Raw genomic sequence first — 21,913 nt, forward strand, 5'->3', positions numbered from 1 at the left:
ATTTTTATGGAGGAGGACTCAACCTTCCCCTAAATCTGCTGTGATTATTATTACGTGTTCCATCATTCTTAGTACTTTTTGCCTTCTCTCTCCATTCACTTTTCTTTTTAGCTACTTAAGGAATATGAATGGCTGATGTTTTGCATACTACATTCCTAGAGTCTCCAGCAGGAGTAAACAAAATTTAGGCCTTACTAAAGGGACCATGGATGGCACAGGACGGGGCAGTGTTTCGTTCTGTTGTGCATAAGGTCGCTATGAGTCGGAACAGACTTGATGCCACTTAACAACAATAAAAAGGGCCATGTTTGTCATCTTCAGAGCAAAATCCTTTAAGTTTGAAGTAAGGGCAGGAGAGAAATGTTGGCATTTCCCTTATTCTTTATCTCTATTTATTACCTCTGATGTTGCTTACTGGTCGTGGGCTATGGGTAAAAGTAGAAGCGACCCGTGACTGTGGCTCATGATGTGTAGTGTGGTTTACAAAATCCATCGCATGGACTATCCTCAGAACTTGGCTTGAAGGGCAAGTGAGTGGTCAGGCCCATATGTTTGGAAGCGGTTTATCTGCAAGGAGGCCCATTAAAAATCAGCCCCTTAATGTGGCTGAATTGGGCCAGGCACCAGGGGATGGGAGTGTATAAAAATGCATTGATATTCTGATTCTCTGAGGGAAAGCTGTCTTTTGTTGGAAACCTACATATACATAACAAATCCTAATACAAACTAGATGTGCATAGAGTGTCAATAGAGATGTAAACAATTTCGGATTAGGATAATTGAAAGGCTTAAATTTTTCTTATCCTAGGATTTAGAACACAGGTTTTTAGTTGGCCCAATTTAAAAACAAAAACCAGCATGATGAAACCAATTTGGAATTATTTGAAATAGCTCTTATTTCTTTAACCGGTGATAAAGTTTTATAAGTTGAATTGGTGTTTAATAATTGACCTTTTTAATCATTGTGACTTTGATTTTTGACTTTTTTTGTTTACAGAAACCAAGATGACTACCAGCTGGTTAGGAAATTAGGCCGGGGTAAATACAGTGAAGTATTTGAAGCCATCAACATTACAAATAATGAAAAAGTCGTCGTTAAAATTCTCAAGGTGAGTGCAAGAAGAAAGAAATTGTGATTTTAGAGGTATTTGTAATATTGATTTTAAGTATTAATAGTGATGTCTTTTTAAAATAGCGTTTTAAAGGTTTTGGGGGTGCTTTAAGTACTTTATCTTACTGTATCCTCTGAGGTAGATAGAATAAGTATCTTCATTTGACAGATCAGGAAACAGGCCAGAGAAGTGATTTAACTCATCATAGCTAGATTGTGCTGGAGGAAGGGAATAAAGCTTAGGTCTCCTCTCTTCTAAGTCTTGTCTAATACTGATTTCCTATTTTTTAGTTAAATTGTAGGTTTTTGTCTTTAGTAAAAAATTGTTACCTCTACTGTGAAAGGTTGAGGAGTCAGACCCTTAGGTCAGGCAGGTAGGTGATAGACGTAGCTAGTGTGAGATACGTACTCCTGCTTAAATGATGTGGTGGTAGGGACTACAGCAAACTGGGACACATGTATCTGGTCAAAAGGAGATAGCTGCACTCAGCTCTAGCTGATTGTTGCCCTGCAGTAACGCAGGTCTACTGTTGCTTGATATTCTGTTTGGAAATTTTTATTTGTATATGAATTCCTCTGATTCTTAAATGCCTGCTCAAGACTTTTTAAAAACACCGCACAAGCCAGATTTGGCCAATGGGCTAGCAGTATGCAACTTGTAATTTAGTTTTAACTGTATTGCACACTATCGTATATCAGGAACTTAGTGTAAAACTCCTTGCCACAGGAACTTTTCTATATTTGACACTCGATTTACAGCACCCCTAGTGTCTCAGTAGTATTTTCATGGTACCCGTAAGCCAAAAGAAGTACCTAACACTTCTGTATATTAAGTGTAGTTAGGTTCAAATAACTAAGTATATATTTGTGTTTTAACAACTTGGTAGCCATTTAAAAAGTCATATGCATAAATTGAAAGAAAAAGTCATTTTATTTTGTTCTTAAACGAAAACCCGTTGCCACAGAGTTGATTCCGACTCATAGCAACCTTATGGGACAGAGTAGAACTGTCCCATTAGGGTTTTCAAGGAGTGGCTGGTGGATTTGAACTGCCGTTCTTTTTGTTAGTAGCCCAGCTCTTAGCCACTGTGCCACCAGGGCTCCATTTTGTTCTTATATGACCACAGTTAATTACTAATGGGATATTCGCACATATTAGGCACTACACACCTTCTCAAATGTTACAATCATGTGACATCACTATCCTCATTTCCTATGTCACAGTGATTTTTGTGCAGTACTTGCTTTTTTTACCACAGCAACCACTGAATACCCAGCTTCACAAAGAGATGATGTCACCAGAAGGAATACAGTGCAATCTAATGAAACAATGAACTACTTGAAGCTAGTGGTTCACTCAGTGTCTAGCAGATACCAAGCATTGGTGTGCTTCCCTCAAATATTTAAAATATCCTACAGTGCCAGTTGAGTTGGCCAGGGTGTCTTGGCATACCACTTGGTAACCAGAAAAATTTAAGTATATCTATCCTGTGACAGGTAGAAAGAGAAATAAGCTAAAAATCAAAAAACTTGGATTTAACTCACTCTTTAAGTAACTAGCCATAGTTATCTAAGACATGCTTCTTCATCTGTGAAAATGAGATAATCCTTCTTTACCTACCTCAGGTTTGTCAAGAAGATCGAATACAAAATCTTATATAGAAATATGCTTTAGAGACTGAAGTTCCGTGTAATTGTAGAATGGCATTTATTTGGAATGGTACACTGTAGAATGCGGTGATATATTATTAGAACCACATGAAAGGTACTGACAGTGGGTCTTATAGAGGTTCAAAGAGGGTATTGGTTAAGAAAAGCTCCCTGGAGCTGTTTTCATTGCCTGAATGGGAAGAAGATTTGGATAGGTATGGGTGGGAGAGTGGGGAAGCATACCCTGGAATAAGAAGAGAGGAAAAAATAAATGAGAGAGATGTTTCATGTGAAAGATACCGTGTTGACCACACACAGGAGGTGAACTTGGAGATCAGTGAAGGTCTGGAAAAGATAATCTCTGCATTTCCTTCCAGCCTTGAAAATTATGACTCTGTCTCCTCTAGGTAGCTAGGAGCTGTTGATGGTTTTGAGTGGAGAATGATTTGGGAAGTGTTTTTTTTTTTTAGCTCAATCTTGTCTTAACTATACTGTGTATTAGATAGAGGAGCCCTGGTGGTGCAGTGGTTAACCATTCAGCTGCTAACCAAAAGGTCAGCAGTTCGAATCTACCAGCAGCTCCTTGGAAATCTCATGGGGCAGCTCTACTTTGCCTTATAGGGTCACTATGAGTCAGAATCGACTTGACGACTACAGGTTTTTTTTTTTTTTTAATAAATTATGTATAACTGTAGATGAACTTTATTCATAAACCGTAGTTAATTTTTTTATCTCCTCCTTCTGTTTACTTAATAAAACAAAATTTGCCTTGATCATATTGAATTAGAGTTTAAGTCACCTGCCTAGTCTGTCACAAACCAGCTTTTTAAGTTTATAGATTTTAAGGATTCTCTGACTCCAGAGCCCACGCTTTACCCACAAGGTTGTACAAAGGTAGTTCGGCCATCCTTGCAGTTGGCTTTGACCTCCTTCACCTATAGAGTATTTTTAGAGTTAGAGAAAGGGGTGGAAAGTGCCTGTGTTTCATCCTAAATAAGTTTCGCAGGATACCTTAGTACTGCTAGCCATTTAAATTGCTGCTTTGGAAGGTTTTAAATAGTTAACATTTTCAAGCTGATAATTGAGGTTAATGCTAGTTCTACGAAAGTCTGGTTTTTGGTATGGAAGTCTTTTTTTTTTTCAACATTTGCCAAGTACTTGCAGAGTGCCTGGCACAGTGCTAGGAGAAAGGGACTCCAAGATGAGTCTGACACATTTCCTTTCTTCAGGGAGCTCATAAGTAAGCCAACTATGTATTACATTACTTGCTGAAATACTCTGAAATGATTTATTTTACTGATGTACTTTTACCCTTTCAGCCAGTAAAGAAGAAGAAAATTAAGCGTGAAATAAAGATTTTGGAAAATTTGCGAGGTGGGCCCAACATCATCACACTGGCAGACATTGTAAAAGACCCTGTGGTGAGTATAGTAGGTGTTAGCAAGGCCCACCAGGGCTGAGGTAGCGTTAGACCCACAGCACAGCTGGCCCCTTTCTGCCCCCTTCTACTATTAAGTCCTGCTTTAAAGTGCTTAATCATATCTACCATTTAACTAGCTTGGGTCTTTCATCCAAAGAGACCTCCACCTACAGACTGTTTGTTACTCTTCTAGGCTAAGAGACAGATAGCACTGGAATCTGAAGTGTGTTAATCCATTTTGCAAACTCAGGTCCGATGCCGATAGGCGATGGGTGCATTGTTGGGCTGCCTAGAGCCTGGTGAGACTTCAGCTCTATGTGTTCTATTTGAAATCCATCCCCAAAATAACCTAAGTGTGGTGACCAGAGCGGGGAGGGCTTGTAGCAATAGAAGAGAGGACTGCCAAGTTCACCACACAGAATCTACAAACATAATGTCCACGAAAGCTTCCAGGGCTGTTGCTAATGTATGTTTTCTTTTTTTTTTCCTGTAGTCAAGAACCCCTGCCTTGGTTTTTGAACACGTAAACAACACAGACTTCAAGGTATAATATATAACCAAATATTCCAAGTTGTTGGGTTTTTAGACCCCCTAGAGAACCTTTATGAGGGATGATACTGTTAGAAGAGCTTGCTTCTAACTTATTTAAAAAGCTGTTCATCCTTACAGTGCTAAATTTTGATGCTAGATAGGAGAAAGGAAAACGCCTGTACAAGCAGTATCCACTTGCCACATCTTGGTGTATTGCCCCTTTATTTATTTGGTGCTCTTTTTAATAACCAGTGTATTTACTTCTCAGCACTTTTGCCATTTGTTTGACAGTTTCCACTGACACCTTACGTAACGAAGGCAACAATACATGTTCAGTCAGGATCTGACCTTTTTGCAGTCTACCTTAAAACAACAGTGTTCAGGCATGCATGCATTGTGTATGTTAATGCAGAAACTCTGGGCTGCCGTTCTTAAAAAGGTGGGGGGGAGGGGGCTGTGTCAAATTCTGCTGTGACAGAAACCTCTAGATCAGTTAATACCTGAATTCCACCCTGTCCTTGGGGCTTCCTTACTTCAAACAGTTCTTAATTCCACTACCACGGAAGAATGTAGGCAGTCTTTTTTGGGGTACAAGTTGTAAAGGTATTTTACTGGCCCCGGTGGTGCAGTGATTGAGAGCTACGGCTACTGACTGAAAAAGTCAGCAGTTTGAATCTACCAGCTGCTCCGTGGAAACCCTATGAGACAGTTCTGCTCTGTCCTATAGGGTCACTATGAGTCGGAATTGACTCGATGGCAGTGGGTTTGGTTTGATTTGTTGTGTTTTCGTACCAGTCCCGTACCAAGAATGTTAAAAGTGTCAATAAATGGATGAATGGGGGTGGGTGGGTGGAGATTCTTTTAGCATCAGGATAACTTCAGGAAAACCTGTGTCAAAAACATCGCTAGCCATTTAAAGATATGTACATGTAAAAACCAAAAACACAAAAAACTGCAACTTTTTAGAACCTGGAAAGGATATGTAACAGTTGTTCATAGAATTTACTCTCAGTTTGGAACAGGAATAGTTCTGTTAAATTGGCTCAACAGGTATGGCAACATTCCAATCTGCATGCCCACTGGTGCTCTGCAGTGCTGACTGTGTGAGCCAAAAATGAGTTAGTTCCCTACTGAGGAGGCTGTGTGTTTGCCAAAATGCTTTTTGTGAGAAGGTCTGAAGGTAAATGAAAAGCAAACTAAATTGCAAGTGTATATCAACGCATATTACCTGTATAAGCTGGTATGTTCCCAACGGTGGGTTGTAGCATTAGCAACGTGAGTTTAAATAGTTCTTCACTTTTGTATGTAGAGTTAAAGACCCAGAGCACCTGTAAATGCTATGTTGGAGAAGAAATGACTAGCGAACAGACAGACCTTGGAACAATAGCAAATGAGTTAGGTCTTGGTTTAAATTACTGTGAATGAGAATGAGAAATTGCCTTCCTGGCAGCACCATTTCATGACTTAAATGTTGCATTTGTCTTTAACAGCAATTGTACCAGACGTTAACAGACTATGATATTCGATTTTACATGTATGAGATTCTTAAGGTAAGGGAATGTTGGATACTGTGTATCTTTAGATTCATCATTCCTTTGTTAAATAATCCAGTTAACAGTGGAAAGGCCAGTGAATTAACTTTTTAAAGTATACTGAAAGAAGGGACCTCTGCATTTTAAGTAATAGTATCAGAACCCTTGTGCTAATAATGTAAGGGTTATAAAATAGGGTCTAGTAGGAGTATAATTTACAATGCTTGGAAAGGTGTATTTGGAAGAGAGATGGAACCCCTTTACAAATATTTGTGAGCTCCATCATGCCCCCTAAGCAAGTTATAGTTACATTGTCAAAACTGGTAAAAACAATTCCTGACTTCGGTGTACTTAATTTCATTTAGGATTCAACAACCAAAACAGTAAACTTTAACTTGGCCTTCAAAGGATCATTGTCCTAAGAATTATATAAATCTCTGCTTAGAGATCACTGATTGAAAGTGGACTTTGATTTCTAAAGGGGAATCACCAAATACCTTAATCCCAGTAGTCACAAGATCAGCTTTGTAGATGAGAGAATTGCTCGGAGTTGGCCACGATTTCTTACTAAATGAGGGTTACCATAAAGCCTGTTGTTTGAGCCTTAGAAACACCCTGAAGAGATCGTGCCAGCAGAGATAACTTGATCTTTCCATTGGCTCATGCAGTCTTGTGCTAAGTAGGGCTTCAGAATGTATGGATATACTTGCCTAGCCTTGGGAACCATAGGAACCCAAGTTGCCCTTCAGGAACGGCAAGAACTTGGATGGCTGACTTCAGCTGACCAAAAGATCAGGATCAGCAAACCCTAAAAGTTATAACACTCTGTTCGCTTTAGTTTGAGGTTGGAAACTGTAAATCAGAGGTTGGAAAATTACATTTTAAAGGGCCAAATAGTAGGCATTTTAGGTTTTGCAGGCCATAAGGTCTTTGTCACGCTACTTAACTGCTGTTGTAACACGAGAGCAGTAATAGACAGTAAGCACACAAATAGGCATGACTATACTCCAGTAAAACAGAGTTCACAAAAACAGCAAGTCAGATTTGGCCTGTGGGCTGTAGTTTGCCAGCATATGTTGTAGACTCTTACCTGCTAAAGAATTACTATTCTTTGAATAAGAGGCATGTGGTACAGACGAATTTTATTCTTTGGAGGAGCCTGTGTTTGTGAAAGCACTCCAGGCTTTGGGTGATAGAGAGAAATTGGAAGGAATACAATTGGTGTTCACTTTGGGTCTTTTTGAACAGAAAGGATATTGTCACAACTGTGTCAAGAACAGAATGTGGAGTGTAGAGACCTCAGTTTGCTTGATTGTGGTATATTGGGCAAGTCTCTGAAAAACAGCTGAGGGGAGTGATTAAGGACTTTAATTGTAAACGTTTATGCAAGTTAACGCTTTTCCTTTCTTACCTCTTCCCTTCACAGGCCCTGGATTATTGTCACAGCATGGGAATTATGCACAGAGATGTGAAGCCCCATAATGTCATGATTGACCATGAGCACAGAAAGGTAAAATGATAGATTATTTATCTGCATGGTAAGGTTAACAGACCATCTTCAACACTTTAGCCCCACCCAGCACCTGTCATAGTCCCATTGGGCACTTGGGAAATATTTGATGAGTAGATGAACTAATTAACAGATCACCATGTTTAAGTCATTATTCATATTCCTAAGAATACTTTCAAGAAGGAGGACAGATTAATATAGTGGGAAAAGTAATAGTCTCAAGTCTTATTTATTGAATAACTGGTTTCCCGGGAAACTCCTTTCTCCTCATTTGCCTCCCTTTTATTATCTGTACAATGGGTGTAATGGATATTTGCCCTGCACATGTCACTAGGTTATCATGCAAACGGAGTGTGCACAGTCATGAAATAGGTGAAACATTGAAGAAGTGCTGCTTGTTACTAGCGAGTGTCATGAGGCCCTTGACCTCGACAAATGCCTTCACATGAGAGCTGCACTGATCCCATGCTTTAGAACATTTCAGTTTTTTAAGATGGCCTAGTACACACACCTCTTGCAGGCAGTGATGACTCTATCTGTAGGCTTTGGGGACTTAGGTGGTTCTTTTGTTAAGCGAATATTTTCTGGATTCATATTATGTAACAGGAACTGTTCTGGAGGCTGAGGATATATGAGTAAACAAAACAGACGAAAAGTGCCTGTCCATAGGGAGCTTACATTCAGGGGAGGCTGATGGGCTAGAACATTATAAGTGATACGAAAAATCAGGAATGGGGAATAGCAGCAGCTGTTGCAGTTTTAAACAGGATGGTCAGAGAAGATTTCTTTGAGAGAGCACTTGAGAGGATCCAGCCATGCAGTCTCAGGAGGAAGTGTGTCCCAGGCAGGGGAGAAATAGCAAGTGCAAAGGCCCTGAGGCAAGAATGTGCCTGCAGTGTTGGAACAGCAGCAAGAATAGAGCTGGGGTAGAGTGAAGGGTGTGAAAGGAGATACAAGTCAAAAAGTTAAGGAGGACCAGCTGATCGTGTAAGACCTTATCGGTCACAGGCTTTTTCTCTCAAGATGGAGAGCTTTTATAGGGTTTGAGCAGAGGGTTGGCATGGTCTCACTTGCATTTTAAAAGAATCAATTCTGGTCCACTACACATCTGTTAGAACAGCTAAAATAAAAAAAAATTGTGACAACACCAAATACTGGCGAGAATGTAGAGAAACTGAATCTCTCATGCATTGCTGATGGGGATGTAAGATGGTACAGCCACTCTGGAAAACAGTTGGGTGGTTTCTTTAAAAACTAAACGTGCTTACCCGTCCAGCCCAGAAATTGCACTCCTGAGCATTTATCCCAGAGAAGGGAAAACTTGTCTACTCCAAAGCCTGTACACGAATGTTCAGTTTGATGTGTAATAGCCCAGAACTGGGGAGAAACCCAAATGTCCTTCATGGGTGAATGGTTAAACAAACTGGTACATCCACACCTTGTTGTCTTATTACTGAGTAGTATTACTCAGCAACAAAAAGTAAAGAACTACTGATAGATGCAACAACTTGGATGGATCTTACTATGCTGGGGGGAAGAAAAAAGGCAACTTCAGAAAGTTACATACTTATGACTCCATTTAAATAATGTTTTTGAAATGACAAAATTACAGGGTTAGAAAACAGACGGGGGTTGCCAAGGGTTAGGACATGGGGAAGGTATGACTCTCTAGGGGTAGTACAAACTAAATGTACAAATGACAGAACACCTCTGTATCTTGTGGTGAAGGTTACACGGGTCTGCTCGTGTGAGAAAATTGCATAGAACTGCACACATACAAGTGCGTGTGAAGGTGGTGAAATCCAAATAAGGTTTGTGAGTGGTGCCAGGGTCAATTTTCTGGTTTTTATATTGTCCTGTGTTATGTAAGCTGTTAAGTTAGGGGAAACTGAGTGAAGGGTACTTAGGACCTCTATGTTATTTTTACAACTTCTTGTGAATCTTTAATCATTTAAAAATAAAAAGCCCTTTTAAAAGGGTCATTCTGATTGCTGTATAGAGAATAGAATGGAAGGCAGAGTGAAAGCTGGGAGACCAGTTAGGAGAAGAGACTACTGGAGTAGATCAGACAAGAGATGGTGATGACTTGGACTGGGGCAGTGACAGTGGAGGTGATGGTCATGGTCAGAATATGGTAGAGTCAGCAGGACTTGCTGACAGGTTAGTGGTGGAGTGGGAGGGACAGAAGAATCCAGGGCCAGTTTTTAGCCTGAATAACAGGATGGATAGAATTGCCTTTAGCTGGGAAGGGGGAGACTCTGGAATGGGTTCGATTTGCTGGGAATAATCAGAGGTTTATTTTTTTGTTTTATTGTGGTAAAACATATATAACAAAATATTTGCATTTTGACCATTTTTAAGTGTACAATTCAGTGACATTAATTACATTCATCATGTTGTACAACCATCACCACTATGTGTTTCCAAGTGTTTTTCATCACCCTAGACAGAAACTCAGTACCCTTCAAGCAGTAACTCCCCATTTCTCTCTCCTGCCCCCAGCACTCGGTTAAAAAAAAAAAAAAAGATAGCCACTAATAAATTTTGTCTCTGTGTGTCTGCCTATTTTAGATATAAATGGGATTATACAGTACTTACCCTTTTGTGTCTGACTTCTTTAACTTAGCATAATGTTTTCAAGGTTTGTCTGTGTCGTAGCATGTCAGAACTTCATTTCTCTTTGTGGCTGAATAGTACTGCATTGTGTGAAGATACCACGTTTTGTTTATGCATTTGTCTGTTGATGAACACTTGGGTTGCTTCCCCTTTTGGCTATTGTGAATAATAGCAGTTTAGTTTTGAGATGTCTGTTAGGTAATTATAAAGAGATGCATGAGCACACACTTGAAGAGATCTAATAGGAGGCCTGGGCTAGAGAGTATAGGTGGGAATCGCTGAGATACCCAGTGCTTAAAGCCACAAGACCAGAAATAGTCATCTGGGGAAACTTGTTGATAGATAAGAAAGGAGGTTCAGGTTAGGGATAGAGTTCTGGAGCACTGATGTTAAGGGGTTGATGGGAAGGACAGACTAGACTGTAAAAGTAATACTTCCTTTCATACCTTTTGCTAGATTTCCCTTCATTTACTAAAATAGGGAACTTCTTAGATGCTCTGTTGGTGCCAGAGCAGCCAGGCATCATACTGCCCGCATTTTAATTCCTGGTCATGCTTTGTACAGTGGCTACATAAGGTTGCCTCTTTTCCCTGCTAGTGCTTTTTCCATTTTCAGGACATATTTTGGTATAAAGCTGTTTTGTGTGGCTTTTCTGTTACATCATTCCCTCAGCAAACATTTATTGATTTGCTTCTATATGTTGGACAGTTTTGTTGAATTCTGAAAATTACAAAGATGAATAAAATAGCCCTACTCTCAAAGAGCTGATAGCCTAAATTGAAAGAGAAGGGCAGAAAAATGCATTTTGTGTCATCCCAATAGCTTTTCAGCAGGCAGTTTATGCACATCCATAGTGGTCTCTCGTGTAAAATATAAATCACCTCAGTTCATCTCTCATACCTTACGTTGCTTTTCTTGTCATAATGTTAGTAGAATATGAATGCATTTGGACCTAACTTAAGGGATTATACATCCACAATGCTTTTGGGAATATACAATAGAGAGTTGCAGGTTCTATTAAAAAAACTTACCAAGGTTCAGGAGGCTGAAGGCAGTGATCGGCTCTTCTTGCATGATTAAAAAAGGCTTCATTACAGACGAAGATTAGACTAGACTATAAGACAATATGATACTGGTGAGAAATGTGCTTCTTCGCTCAAGTAGGCACATGAGACTATCTGGGCAGCTCCTGTCTGGAGGCGAGGTGAGAAGGCAGAAGGGGACAGGAGCTGATTGAACAGACGTGGGAAATACAGGGTGGAGAGGAGGAGTGTGCTGTCACATTGTAGGAAGAGTAACTAGGGTCACATAACAATGTGTATATAAGTTTTTGTATGAGAAACTGACTTGAATTGTACACTTAAAGCACAATAAAGAAAAAGGCTTCATTGAGGAACTAAATGTCTCAGGAGAGGAGATATTCACCAATAAGAGTACAGAGTAGATAGTGGAGACATTCTAGTTAGATGAGCAGTTTAAGAAATTCACAGATGCACAAAATGAGATTGTGTCTTTCAAGAACTGTCAGTCTCACTGAAGCACAGGAACTAGGTCGTGGAGAGCCCTGTATGTCAAGCTAAGAAGTTGGATTTTTATACTAAAGGAAATAGGTAGCTACTGAAAGGATTTCAGTAGAGTGACTTGTCTGGTATTGTTTAAAGAGTACTCTAATAATAGTACTTCTACTATTTCTAATAGTAGTATGCTGAGTAGCATAAAGGAAGGTAAAATTGCTCATACTTACTCCCTTTTTTTTTTTTCCTTTCAGCTACGACTAATAGACTGGGGTTTGGCTGAGTTTTACCATCCTGGCCAAGAATATAATGTCCGAGTTGCTTCCCGGTATTTCAAAGGCCCCGAGCTGCTTGTAGACTATCAGGTGAGGAGAGAAGAGCGAGTACAACTTCGGTCACATGTTTATATTGCACATAAATTGTGAAATATGTCACTTTGTGTCATCCTAGTAGCTTTTGAGTAGGCCATTTATGCATATCCATCGTGGTCTCTTTTATGTGAAATATAAGTCACTTCAGTTCATCTCTCATACCTTATGTTGCCTTTATTATCATAATGCAAGTAGAATACGAATGGGTCTGCATTTGGTCTTAAATTAAGGGAATATACACACCTAAGATGCCTTTTCTAATCAGAAATTTCAGACCTAGTTTGAGAATTTTAAGCAAAGTTTAAATATAAAGACCTTTCCCCCACCAAAAAAAAAAGCCTTTTTCCCCACCAAAAAAAAAGCCTTTTTCCTCAGCCAAGGTTCTGGAACCGAATTAATAATTCGTCTAGCATGTAAGGTTTGCCAAGCCTTTTAAAAATCCTTGGCAGTACCTTTCATGACCCAGTGATGATAAAAGTCCTCCCAGGTGGTATTTTCAGATGCCTTAAAAAGTTTCAGACTCGTGTGTGTGTGTGTGCATGTGTGTGCGTGCGCGGGCGGTTTAGATGACAGTTTACAGAGCAAATTCTCATTAAACAATTAATACACATATTGTTTTGTGACACTGGTTGCCAACCCTATGACATGTCAGCACTCTCCCCTTCTCAACCTTGGGTCCCCCATTTCCATTCGTCTGAGTTTACTGTTCCCTTCTGCATTCGCATCCTTGCCCCTGGGCTGGTGTGCCCTTTTAGTCTCGTATCAGTGGTTGAGCTACATGTATTGTTGTTTGTTTTATGGGCCTGTCTAATCTTTGGCTGAAGGGTGGACCTCAGGAATGACTTCAGTACTGAGTTAAAGGGCTTCTTGGGGTTTCTCCAGTCTCTGTCAGACCAGTAAATGTGGTCTTTTTTGTGAGTTTGAGTTTTGTTCTACATTTTTCTTCAGCTCTGTCCAGGACCCTCTATTGTTAGAGCAGTCGGTGGTGGCAACTGGGCACTATGTAGTTGTGCTGGACTCAGTCTAGTGGAGGCTTTGGTAGTCGTGGTCCATTAGTCCTTTGGACTAATCTTTCCCTCGTGTCTTTGGTTTTCTTCAGAATTTTCAGACTCTTTGACCTAAAAATTCCTTTTCTGGAATCTTGAGGATAGGACCCTGAGTTCAAAAAGTATTTTATGCACAGATATTCCTTGTAACACTAAGAGTGGGGGGGGGGACTTCTATTATTATAGGGGAGATTAAAGATTAAATTCTGTAACATTTATACAATAAAATATTAATGGCAGACATTAAAATCATTCCATGGCCTGATAGTTTGGGAACACTCTTATGTAAGTGATAGAAGCAATTCAAAACAGTATGTACAAATTGTTTTAAAACTGTGAGGGGAAAATGCATAGTCAAAAGACTGAAATCAGTGATGATGTTACTAGTTTTTGGCTTTGAGACAGAGTTTTTTTTTTTTTTTAAATAATGAAAAGCAGTTTTATTTCGAACTGACAAGCCTGGGGATTTATGTATAATAACACTTTTCTTTACTTTTATGCAGATGTATGATTATAGTTTGGATATGTGGAGTTTGGGTTGTATGCTGGCAAGTATGATCTTCCGGAAGGAGCCATTCTTCCATGGACATGACAATTATGACCAGGTGATACATATTGTTCTCATTAGGGAACTTACTGATCTAACCTGATGATGCCCAGACCTGTCTGCTCATTAAAAACTGCTGTGGGTCTTGTTAAACCACAGATGCTCAGTTCCCACTAAAACCCCCCACTGGTGTCGAGTCGATTCTGATTCATAGCGACCCTCCCTATATGACAGGGTAGAACTGCCCCATAGAGTTTCCAAGGAGCGCCTAGTGGATTCGAACTGCTGACCTTTTGATTAGCAGCTTTATCACTTAACCACTATGCTACCAGCATTTCCCCAGTTCCCACTGAGACTTACTAACTCAGAATCTCTGAGGGTGGGGCCCTAGAATAATTCTTAATTGACCACGTGTTCAGCCAGGTTGACATTGGTCCTCAGCTTGGTGTGTTTGAGAGCTACTGGTTTAGCCTTTTGAAATCAGACGTTTTCCCCCAGTACTGTTAGTTTGTATTTCTTGTTCCATTGTGAAATACACTTGTAAAATATTTTAGAAGACATGTATAGTTCAAATAGTAATATTGAAATGAACAACCATGTAACTTATCCAGTTTAACAATTAGGATATTACCATAGAATCTTCTGAAGTGAGCTCTTATTAGAGTTGGAAATAGTTTCTCCAGTATGTTGTTTTATATGGCATTTCCATGATCCTTTTTTCTATGCCTCTTTCTACCAAATGAGTTGATCTCGGAAGACATGTAGTCGGTTTTTTATACTAGTTCCATTTCCGTCTTGAAGATCAAGACTCCATTTCATTCAAGAGACCCTGGGATGATTCCAGGACCTTTGGAAGGCACTGTTGTTCTCTTTGAGTACAATGGCCGTTTTTAATGTGAGTCAAAGAATACCGCCTGGATTCTGTTAAAATCATCAATTCAATCTCAGGTGTCATGCGAGGTTGGCAAAGACAAAATAAGAGAGTAGTCTTTCAGAGAGCTCATGGTTTATCTAGTAAAGAAAGCAAACTTAATAAGGAAATAAATTACAATCATAAATGGCAGAGTAGAAGTGTGGACAAGGTACAAAAGGCAGTAGTGTTGGAGATGAGTGGTCTTAGTGTGCAAGTGGAGCTTCCAGAAAAAAAGTGACATCTTCAACTGGTTTTTAAGGGAAAAAAATAAGACTTCACCAGGGAGAAATTTCAAGGGGAAGGAACCAGATTATAAACAAGGTTTGCTTTTTCTTTCTGTCATTTTCACATTGAGTCGATTTAGGGAATTTTATGTGGAAGTGCACTCCTGCCATTCACAGAAATTTGAAGTAAACTGCTAGGAGGTAACATTCATACTGGTAGCCACGGTGGTACCTTTCTGTTAATTCAGCAATAATTAATTGTTTATTTAATCACGTAATAGTTTGTGGTGTGAGTGTTTGTGTTTTTTCAATCCCAGTTGGTGAGGATAGCCAAGGTTCTGGGAACAGAAGATTTATATGACTATATTGACAAATACAACATTGAATTAGATCCACGTTTCAATGATATTTTGGGCAGGTAAGTCATAAAACAAAATCAATGCATTCGTAGCTTGAGTACTATAGGTGTAAACTGACACTTTGAATCTTCAAGAAAGTTATGTTCTCTTTGTGGTCACTGCTTAGGTGTTGAGGGCCCAGTGCCACAGTATGCTGCTTGAGTAGGACTGTGATAAAAGCATTGGGTTGCGTGGCCATCTTCCCAGATTCTCTTACCGGAGCCAGCTTAGGGGCTATAGTCAGAGGATTCCTTTGAAATGTAGATTCTAGTAGAAAGGGTTACAGTTAAGTCAGAAATCAAAATCTCTTTATTTAGCCTGCTTCTCCAAATGGCAAAACCTCTCCAAGAGAGAGAAAATGTATACTGCAAGACTGGTGTGCAAACAGCTGACAGTAGTGACTAGACAAAATACTAATACACTACACACTTAACAACAGGAGCTGGACTTTCCTGATACAAAGGCTTTTGCTGGCCAAGTGGCAGAGATGCCAGGAATGTGTATGGGGATGGGAAAGAGGCCTGGTTGGCCTTGCCACCTGACCCTCCTTGCTGCATAGAAGCATTCTCATCCTGTAAAGTAACCTGAATTGTGTTCAAAATTGTGAGGACCCAGATTTCTACAACGCCACTATTTTCAGTCTTTCCAGTTAACTTTTGTTGTTTCTCTGGTAATGCAGTGGTATGAGACTACTCCTCTCTTGAGTTTTGCTCCTCTTTTGCTATTGGCTGGGCTCCTACCCACTAAGGAAAATCTGGGAGGAAAATGTTAGGCTTCTGTGCCCCTTCCTTTCTGGTCTATTTCTTATTTCCCCTCTTGGCTTTTGCAGACACTCGCGTAAGCGATGGGAACGCTTTGTCCACAGTGAAAACCAGCACCTCGTCAGCCCTGAGGCCTTGGATTTCCTGGACAAGCTACTGCGATATGACCACCAGTCAAGGCTCACTGCCAGAGAGGCCATGGAGCACCCTTATTTCTGTGAGTCCAGCTGCCTGGTCCACAGAGCCTGTGCACACCCTCCCTCCCACCACTGCTCCAGCAGACTATATAAAGCAGAGGAGAATATGCGCTCTGAGGAAAGCTCTAGGCCCAGAGTCACACAGAGCAGGGTTGGAATCTTAGCTGCCATTAACTCCCATTAGTTTTGTGACCTTGACTAAAGTTACTTCACCCACATGAGCCTCATGTCTTCAAATGGGGACAGTGATGGCAATTGTCTTGCAGAATTGTTGGAAAGATTCAGTGGGAAAGTAAGGAAACCTGCCTAGCTGTGTATGTGACACATGAGCACCCCTAAATAAACTGCTTTTCTTACCGTGTGGGTGACACACAATGGTACTGGCTGGTCTGGAGTGGTAAGTTTAGAACACGCAGCACTTTGTCATGTCTCTGGTAATCACTCATTGGAGAGAGCCAATGAGGCTTGAAAGTCTTAATGTAGTACAAACATTCTTGACTTAGGTTTGTGAGTATACCTAACTGTGATGTCCTGAGTAAAAATGCCGCTTAGACCCACCCCATCGTCACTGTGGTGTTAGCTTCAACATTGGATTATTCCTTAGGAAGTAGTGGGATGGTTTTATGGTGAACCCATTATGCTCTTGCTCAGTCTCATGTACCTGAAGCAGGCCGATGGGCTGGTTGGGATGGAGAGTGGAGTCTGCTGTTGTAACGCTAACCTGTACACACCTCATGCTTTGTCCTCTTTGGCATCCTGCTCTGACCAGCTGAGCTGTGGGCTGCAGTGAAATCTTGATAATATATGTGAGGCATCATTTGATCATCCAGACCATTTAGATTCTAGGAACTTCTGTCTTGACCAGGTTGGGTTGTAGGTCTCCATTAAACCTCATGCTGTCTTTGTTTTATTTAGCTCTTCTATACTATTTAGTTTAAGAGTTGGCCTTCACTAAAATTTGACAGGGAAGATACCTCTATTTGATAATACTTGTCTAATTCATGATGAAAGTAGTTGCAACTTTAAGTTCCTCTGGAAATAATATGGCGTATAAAAGAAATACAAAGGTGGCTACTTAAGGCCCCAGATCGTTAGTTTAATCCTTCAAGCTAAACAGAACCTAACCTTTTCATTTCTCTTCTAGACACAGTTGTGAAGGACCAGGCTCGGATGGGCTCATCTAGCATGGCGGGGGGCAGTACGCCTGTCAGCAGCGCCAACATGATGTCAGGTTAGTTCATTTGGCAAATTTTCTAAAAAATGTAGAAGTCAGTTACTATTCTCATTTCTGTCCCTTCTTTGTGGCCTAAACATTTTCTTCTGTGCCTTATTTTTTCTGTAATGAGGCTTTATCAACATGCCGACCTACGCATGTTCGTGGGGTCTCCCTACCAGGTTTCAAAATGTTTCTGAAAACTGGTATACTTCAGTGACACTGCCTTGAATGGGGCAATGACAGTCTCTTCTGGGTCAGAACCCCAGCATCTGTAACTGAAAATCTCTTGCAGAGGGACTTGAGCAAGCCATGAAGTATAAAATGAGAGCCATTCATCTCGTGGTTTAGAGTGATAGTAATCACACAGCCCTCGGAAACAAGATGAAGAAATTGGGGATGGGATTTGTATGTGTATGAGGACAGTTCTCTGATTTTTGGCAGAGCAACTACAGTGTGCCTAGTAAATTGTAAAGATTTATATGAAGTTAGTTTTTCATTATTGTTAAATAATTTTGTAGAGGGTACAAAATTATTCAGAAGAAACCACAGGCCAAGCCCCTAGAAATTACATTCGTAGGTGACTTCCAAGTGAATATACTTTTGATAGGGCATTTACTCAGACACTCTCAAGGGATTGCTCTTGTCCTGATTCTTTTTTAAAGAACTAGAACCGCCTCCTAGAATTTATCTTCTAGATACCCTGCCTGTGTGCAAAACGTTGTATATTCAAGGTTACTCATGGTAGCCTTATTTGTAATAGCAAAACTTTGAAAACAGCTGTCAGTAGGGAGCTGGTTAAATCAGTTACAGGACATGAGTTCAGTGGGATACTGGTGCAGCCAGGGGAAAGAGGGAGAAAGTGCTTCATGTTCTGTTATACCTCAGATTCCAAGATAGTGTGAAATGAAAGAAAGCTAGATACAGGGCCATATCCAAGAATAAGGAATGGGCAGGAATATATTAATCATGTTCTTAAGTTTCTTATATGCATATAATTTAAAAATTATATTCATGCATATGCATAAAGGTTCCTCATGAGCACAGTTAAGTGTTCTGGAATTCCCATTCTTTGCAATGTTATCCATAATTTGTTGTGGGTAAATCTGCTGCAAAGGACCTCTTTAAAGTGTTGAAGAGCAAAGATGTCACCTTGAAGACTAAGGCATGCCTGACCCAAGCCATGGTATATTCTATCGCATCATATAAATGTGAAAGCTGGACAGTGAATAAGGAAGACCGAAGAAGAGTTGACGCCTTTGAGTTGTGGCGTTGGCGAAGAATATTGAATATACCATGGACTGCCAAAAGAACGAACAAATCTGTCTTGGAAGAAGTGCAACCAGAATGCTCCTTAGAAGCAAGGATAGTGAGACTGCGTCTTACATACTTTGGACATGTTGTCAGGGGGGATCAGTCCCTGGAGAAGGACATCATGCTTGGCAAAGTACAGGGTCAGTGGAAAAGAGGAAGACCCTCAACGAGGTGGACTGACACGGTGGCTGCAACGATGAGCTCAAGCATAATAGCGATTGTAAGGATGGCTCAGGACCGGGCAGTGTTTCGTTCTGTTGTGCATAGGGTCGCTATGAGTCGGAACCGACTGGACGGCACCTGACAACGATAATATGCATAAAATAATTCCGGAAGGATACACCCCAAAAATTGTATCATAAGTTGGTTGAGCTGTAAAGCAAGGGAGATTTTTCACTGTACTCTTTTGAACCTTTTGTATTTTGACCCATGTGAACATATTGCCTATTTGGAAAATTAATAACATTTTGAAAATTAAAGAACTGACTGAAGGTAATCTATCTGGCTGGTTGAGGATAATCTAACAGGTCATTACCCAAAAAAAAAAAAAAAAACCTGCTGCCGTCGAGTCGATTCCGACTTGTAGCGACCCTATAGGGCAGAGTAGAACTGCCCCATAGAGCTTCCAAGGAGCACCTGGCAGATTCGAACTGCTGACCTTTTGGTTAGCAGCCGTAGCACTTAACCACTATGCCACCAGTGTTTCTAAACAGGTCATTAGAGGGGTGGAAAACACCAAATGGAAACACAACTCAAATACTGTTTTAGGTCAGAAGGGCTCCTTTCTCCATTCAAAATATTAGTAATTTTGAAAGCTGCCAGCTGATGGCTCTTCCATATGAGGCAGCTTGGTGTAAGAATACGTGAGCTTTGGCTCTAGTCCTGTGCTGCTTAATGTGGTAGTAACTAGCCACTTGTGTCTATTTAGATAGAGTAAAACTAAAAATTTAGTTCCTAAGTCACACAAGCCACCAGAGCTTTTGTGAGAGCTCAATAGCGACATGTGGCTAGTGGGCCACCATGTTAGCTGTCGGAAATTACAGAACCCTTCCATCATCACAGAAAGTCGATTGGACAGCACTGCCCTAGACAGAAATGCACTGGAATCCAAGTGTAATTGACACCTGTTGCCTTGGACAGATTGCTTAAACTCCAAGCTCCGATTTCTTTGCCTGTCTTCCTAAATTTTATTAGGACTTGCCATTTTCACCTGGATTTGGGAGGATCCTACTTGCAGGTGTATGCAGAAACCTGGCTAAGGGAACATCCTCTGTAAAGAGAGGACTGCGGTCACGTCGCTTTTGAGATGGGTGCTGTGAAAACCTGACGACAGGGCTTTCTGTGGTTGATGTCTCTGGCTCACTGTCTGCTGTTTTCTTTCAGGGATTTCTGCAGTGCCAACCCCTTCACCCCTTGGACCTCTGGCAGGGTCACCAGTGATCGCTGCTGCCAACCCCCTTGGGATGCCTGTTCCAGCGGCCGCTGGCGCTCAGCAGTAACGGCCCCTTCTGTCTCCTGATTCCTGAGCAGAGGTGGGGGAGTCTGCCCCTCCCCTTGATGCGGCTTGCGCCTGGCGGGGAGGGGTGAAACACTTCAGAAGCACCGTGTCTGAACCGTTGCTTGTGGATTTATAGTAGTTCAGTCATAAAAAAATTATAATAGGCTGATTTTCTTTTTTTTTTTTTTTAAACTCGAATTTTCATAACTCAGGGGATTCCCTGAAAAATTACCTGCAGGTTGAAAATTTCATGGACAAATTTTTTTCTCCCCTTCCAAATTGAGTTCCGCATCACGAAAGAACAAAGATGAACCAGCCTCAATCCTGGCTGCTGCATTTGAGGGGAGATTTCTTCCCATTCCCCCCATTGCTCCCCCACCAGCCCACTTTGGGGGGTTTGTATCTCATGCTTTTCTCCAGAGATTACCAAAATGTAGCTTCTGAAGGGAGGCCAGAAGGAAGGAGGCAGGAGGGAAGCGAGGAAGAGAGGACCCAGTCTGTAAGAGCGCTGTACTGCTAGTCACTTACATCACTTTACTCCCCAAGTGCTGCTTCAGTGGGTTAGCCTGGTGAATCTGGTGGAAACACATCTTAGTTACATTAAGATGTTGAAAACCTAGCCAGAGTACAGACAGGTCCTAAAAACTTCTGTATGAATCATGTCTTACTCCCTAAACCTAAATCCATCTCACTTAAAATTTTAGTTTCAAAGAGTAGTTTAAAATTTTAATATTTTCCCTCACAGGCTCTTGGCCCTTTCGCCTTTCATCTCCCAACACTCTGTGCTCTATATAGATGGTAGGAGAGAAGGCAGAATCTTTTCAGTTTTCTTTGACTTGGCCATTTTAAAGTCACTTAGTCACCAGGCATAACTCTTTGCTTTTTACAGAAGAAACGAACATTAGCTATATAGGTTTCATGCAAGCAAGTCTTTAAGTGCTAAAGGAAGATATGGCCACACTGAGTGTCATTTTAAGCTTTCTACCTTCTTCTCCTACCTTCCGCTTCCCTCACATGCCATCCGGTGAGAAGACTTGTAAATGTGACCTGAGAGGCAGGAGCAGAGCCACTATCTCCATTGAAGCTGAAATGGTAGACTTCTAATTGTGGGAAAACTAAACTCTCTTGTTACAGTCCTGCCACCCCTTGCTGTGTGTATATATATAATACTTTGTCCTTCATATGTGAAAGATCCAGTGTTGGAATTCTTTGGTGTAAATAAACGTTTGGTTTTATTTATCAAGGTTAGATTTAAGTTCCCTGTGTAAAGGTCTCGCTGGGTGGGTGTCTTAACGTTCACATCTGAGGGGCCTGCAGCCCTGTACTGTGGGGGCATCCCGAGGCTCCCATTTTTATATACCCCTCCTTCAACCTGTGGTACCGGGCAGGGCAGAGAGGCCTTAAAAAAGTACCACAAGCCAAAGCGTCTCTGGGGATTAAGGATCCTTTGCCATAAAGCTCATTTTGTGTCTCAGCAGTGCAGGGATTGGGGATGGAAAAAGTTGCCAGTTTTTGTGTGTTTGTGTGTAAAGTGGATTTTCCACTGT

The 21,913-nt window shown here is 40.8% G+C and overlaps 1 protein-coding gene across 4 annotated transcripts in view; it reads left to right on the forward strand.

Annotated features, from left to right (window-relative positions):
• The window catches only part of CSNK2A1 (casein kinase 2 alpha 1), a 48,097-nt gene extending 26,483 nt beyond the window's left edge, over positions 1-21,614 (forward strand). For 3 of the 4 annotated variants that reach the window (XM_003411629.4, XM_064275908.1, XM_064275909.1), the window contains 11 exons: positions 998-1,109; positions 4,081-4,182; positions 4,675-4,725; positions 6,203-6,262; positions 7,671-7,754; positions 12,139-12,249; positions 13,805-13,906; positions 15,303-15,403; positions 16,213-16,361; positions 17,486-17,572; positions 20,252-21,614. In XM_003411629.4, coding sequence (XP_003411677.1) covers positions 998-1,109; positions 4,081-4,182; positions 4,675-4,725; positions 6,203-6,262; positions 7,671-7,754; positions 12,139-12,249; positions 13,805-13,906; positions 15,303-15,403; positions 16,213-16,361; positions 17,486-17,572; positions 20,252-20,367 — 1,075 coding nt within the window. In that variant the 3' untranslated portion in view covers positions 20,368-21,614. The remainder of the gene's footprint in view (positions 1-997; positions 1,110-4,080; positions 4,183-4,674; positions 4,726-6,202; positions 6,263-7,670; positions 7,755-12,138; positions 12,250-13,804; positions 13,907-15,302; positions 15,404-16,212; positions 16,362-17,485; positions 17,573-20,251) is intronic. The other variant, XM_064275911.1, reaches the window with a different exon arrangement.
• The last annotated feature ends 299 nt before the right edge of the window (positions 21,615-21,913 follow it).

The sequence above is a fragment of the Loxodonta africana genome, chromosome 24 (assembly GCF_030014295.1).
Source record: "Loxodonta africana isolate mLoxAfr1 chromosome 24, mLoxAfr1.hap2, whole genome shotgun sequence".
NCBI classification, from domain to species: Eukaryota; Metazoa; Chordata; class Mammalia; order Proboscidea; family Elephantidae; genus Loxodonta; species Loxodonta africana.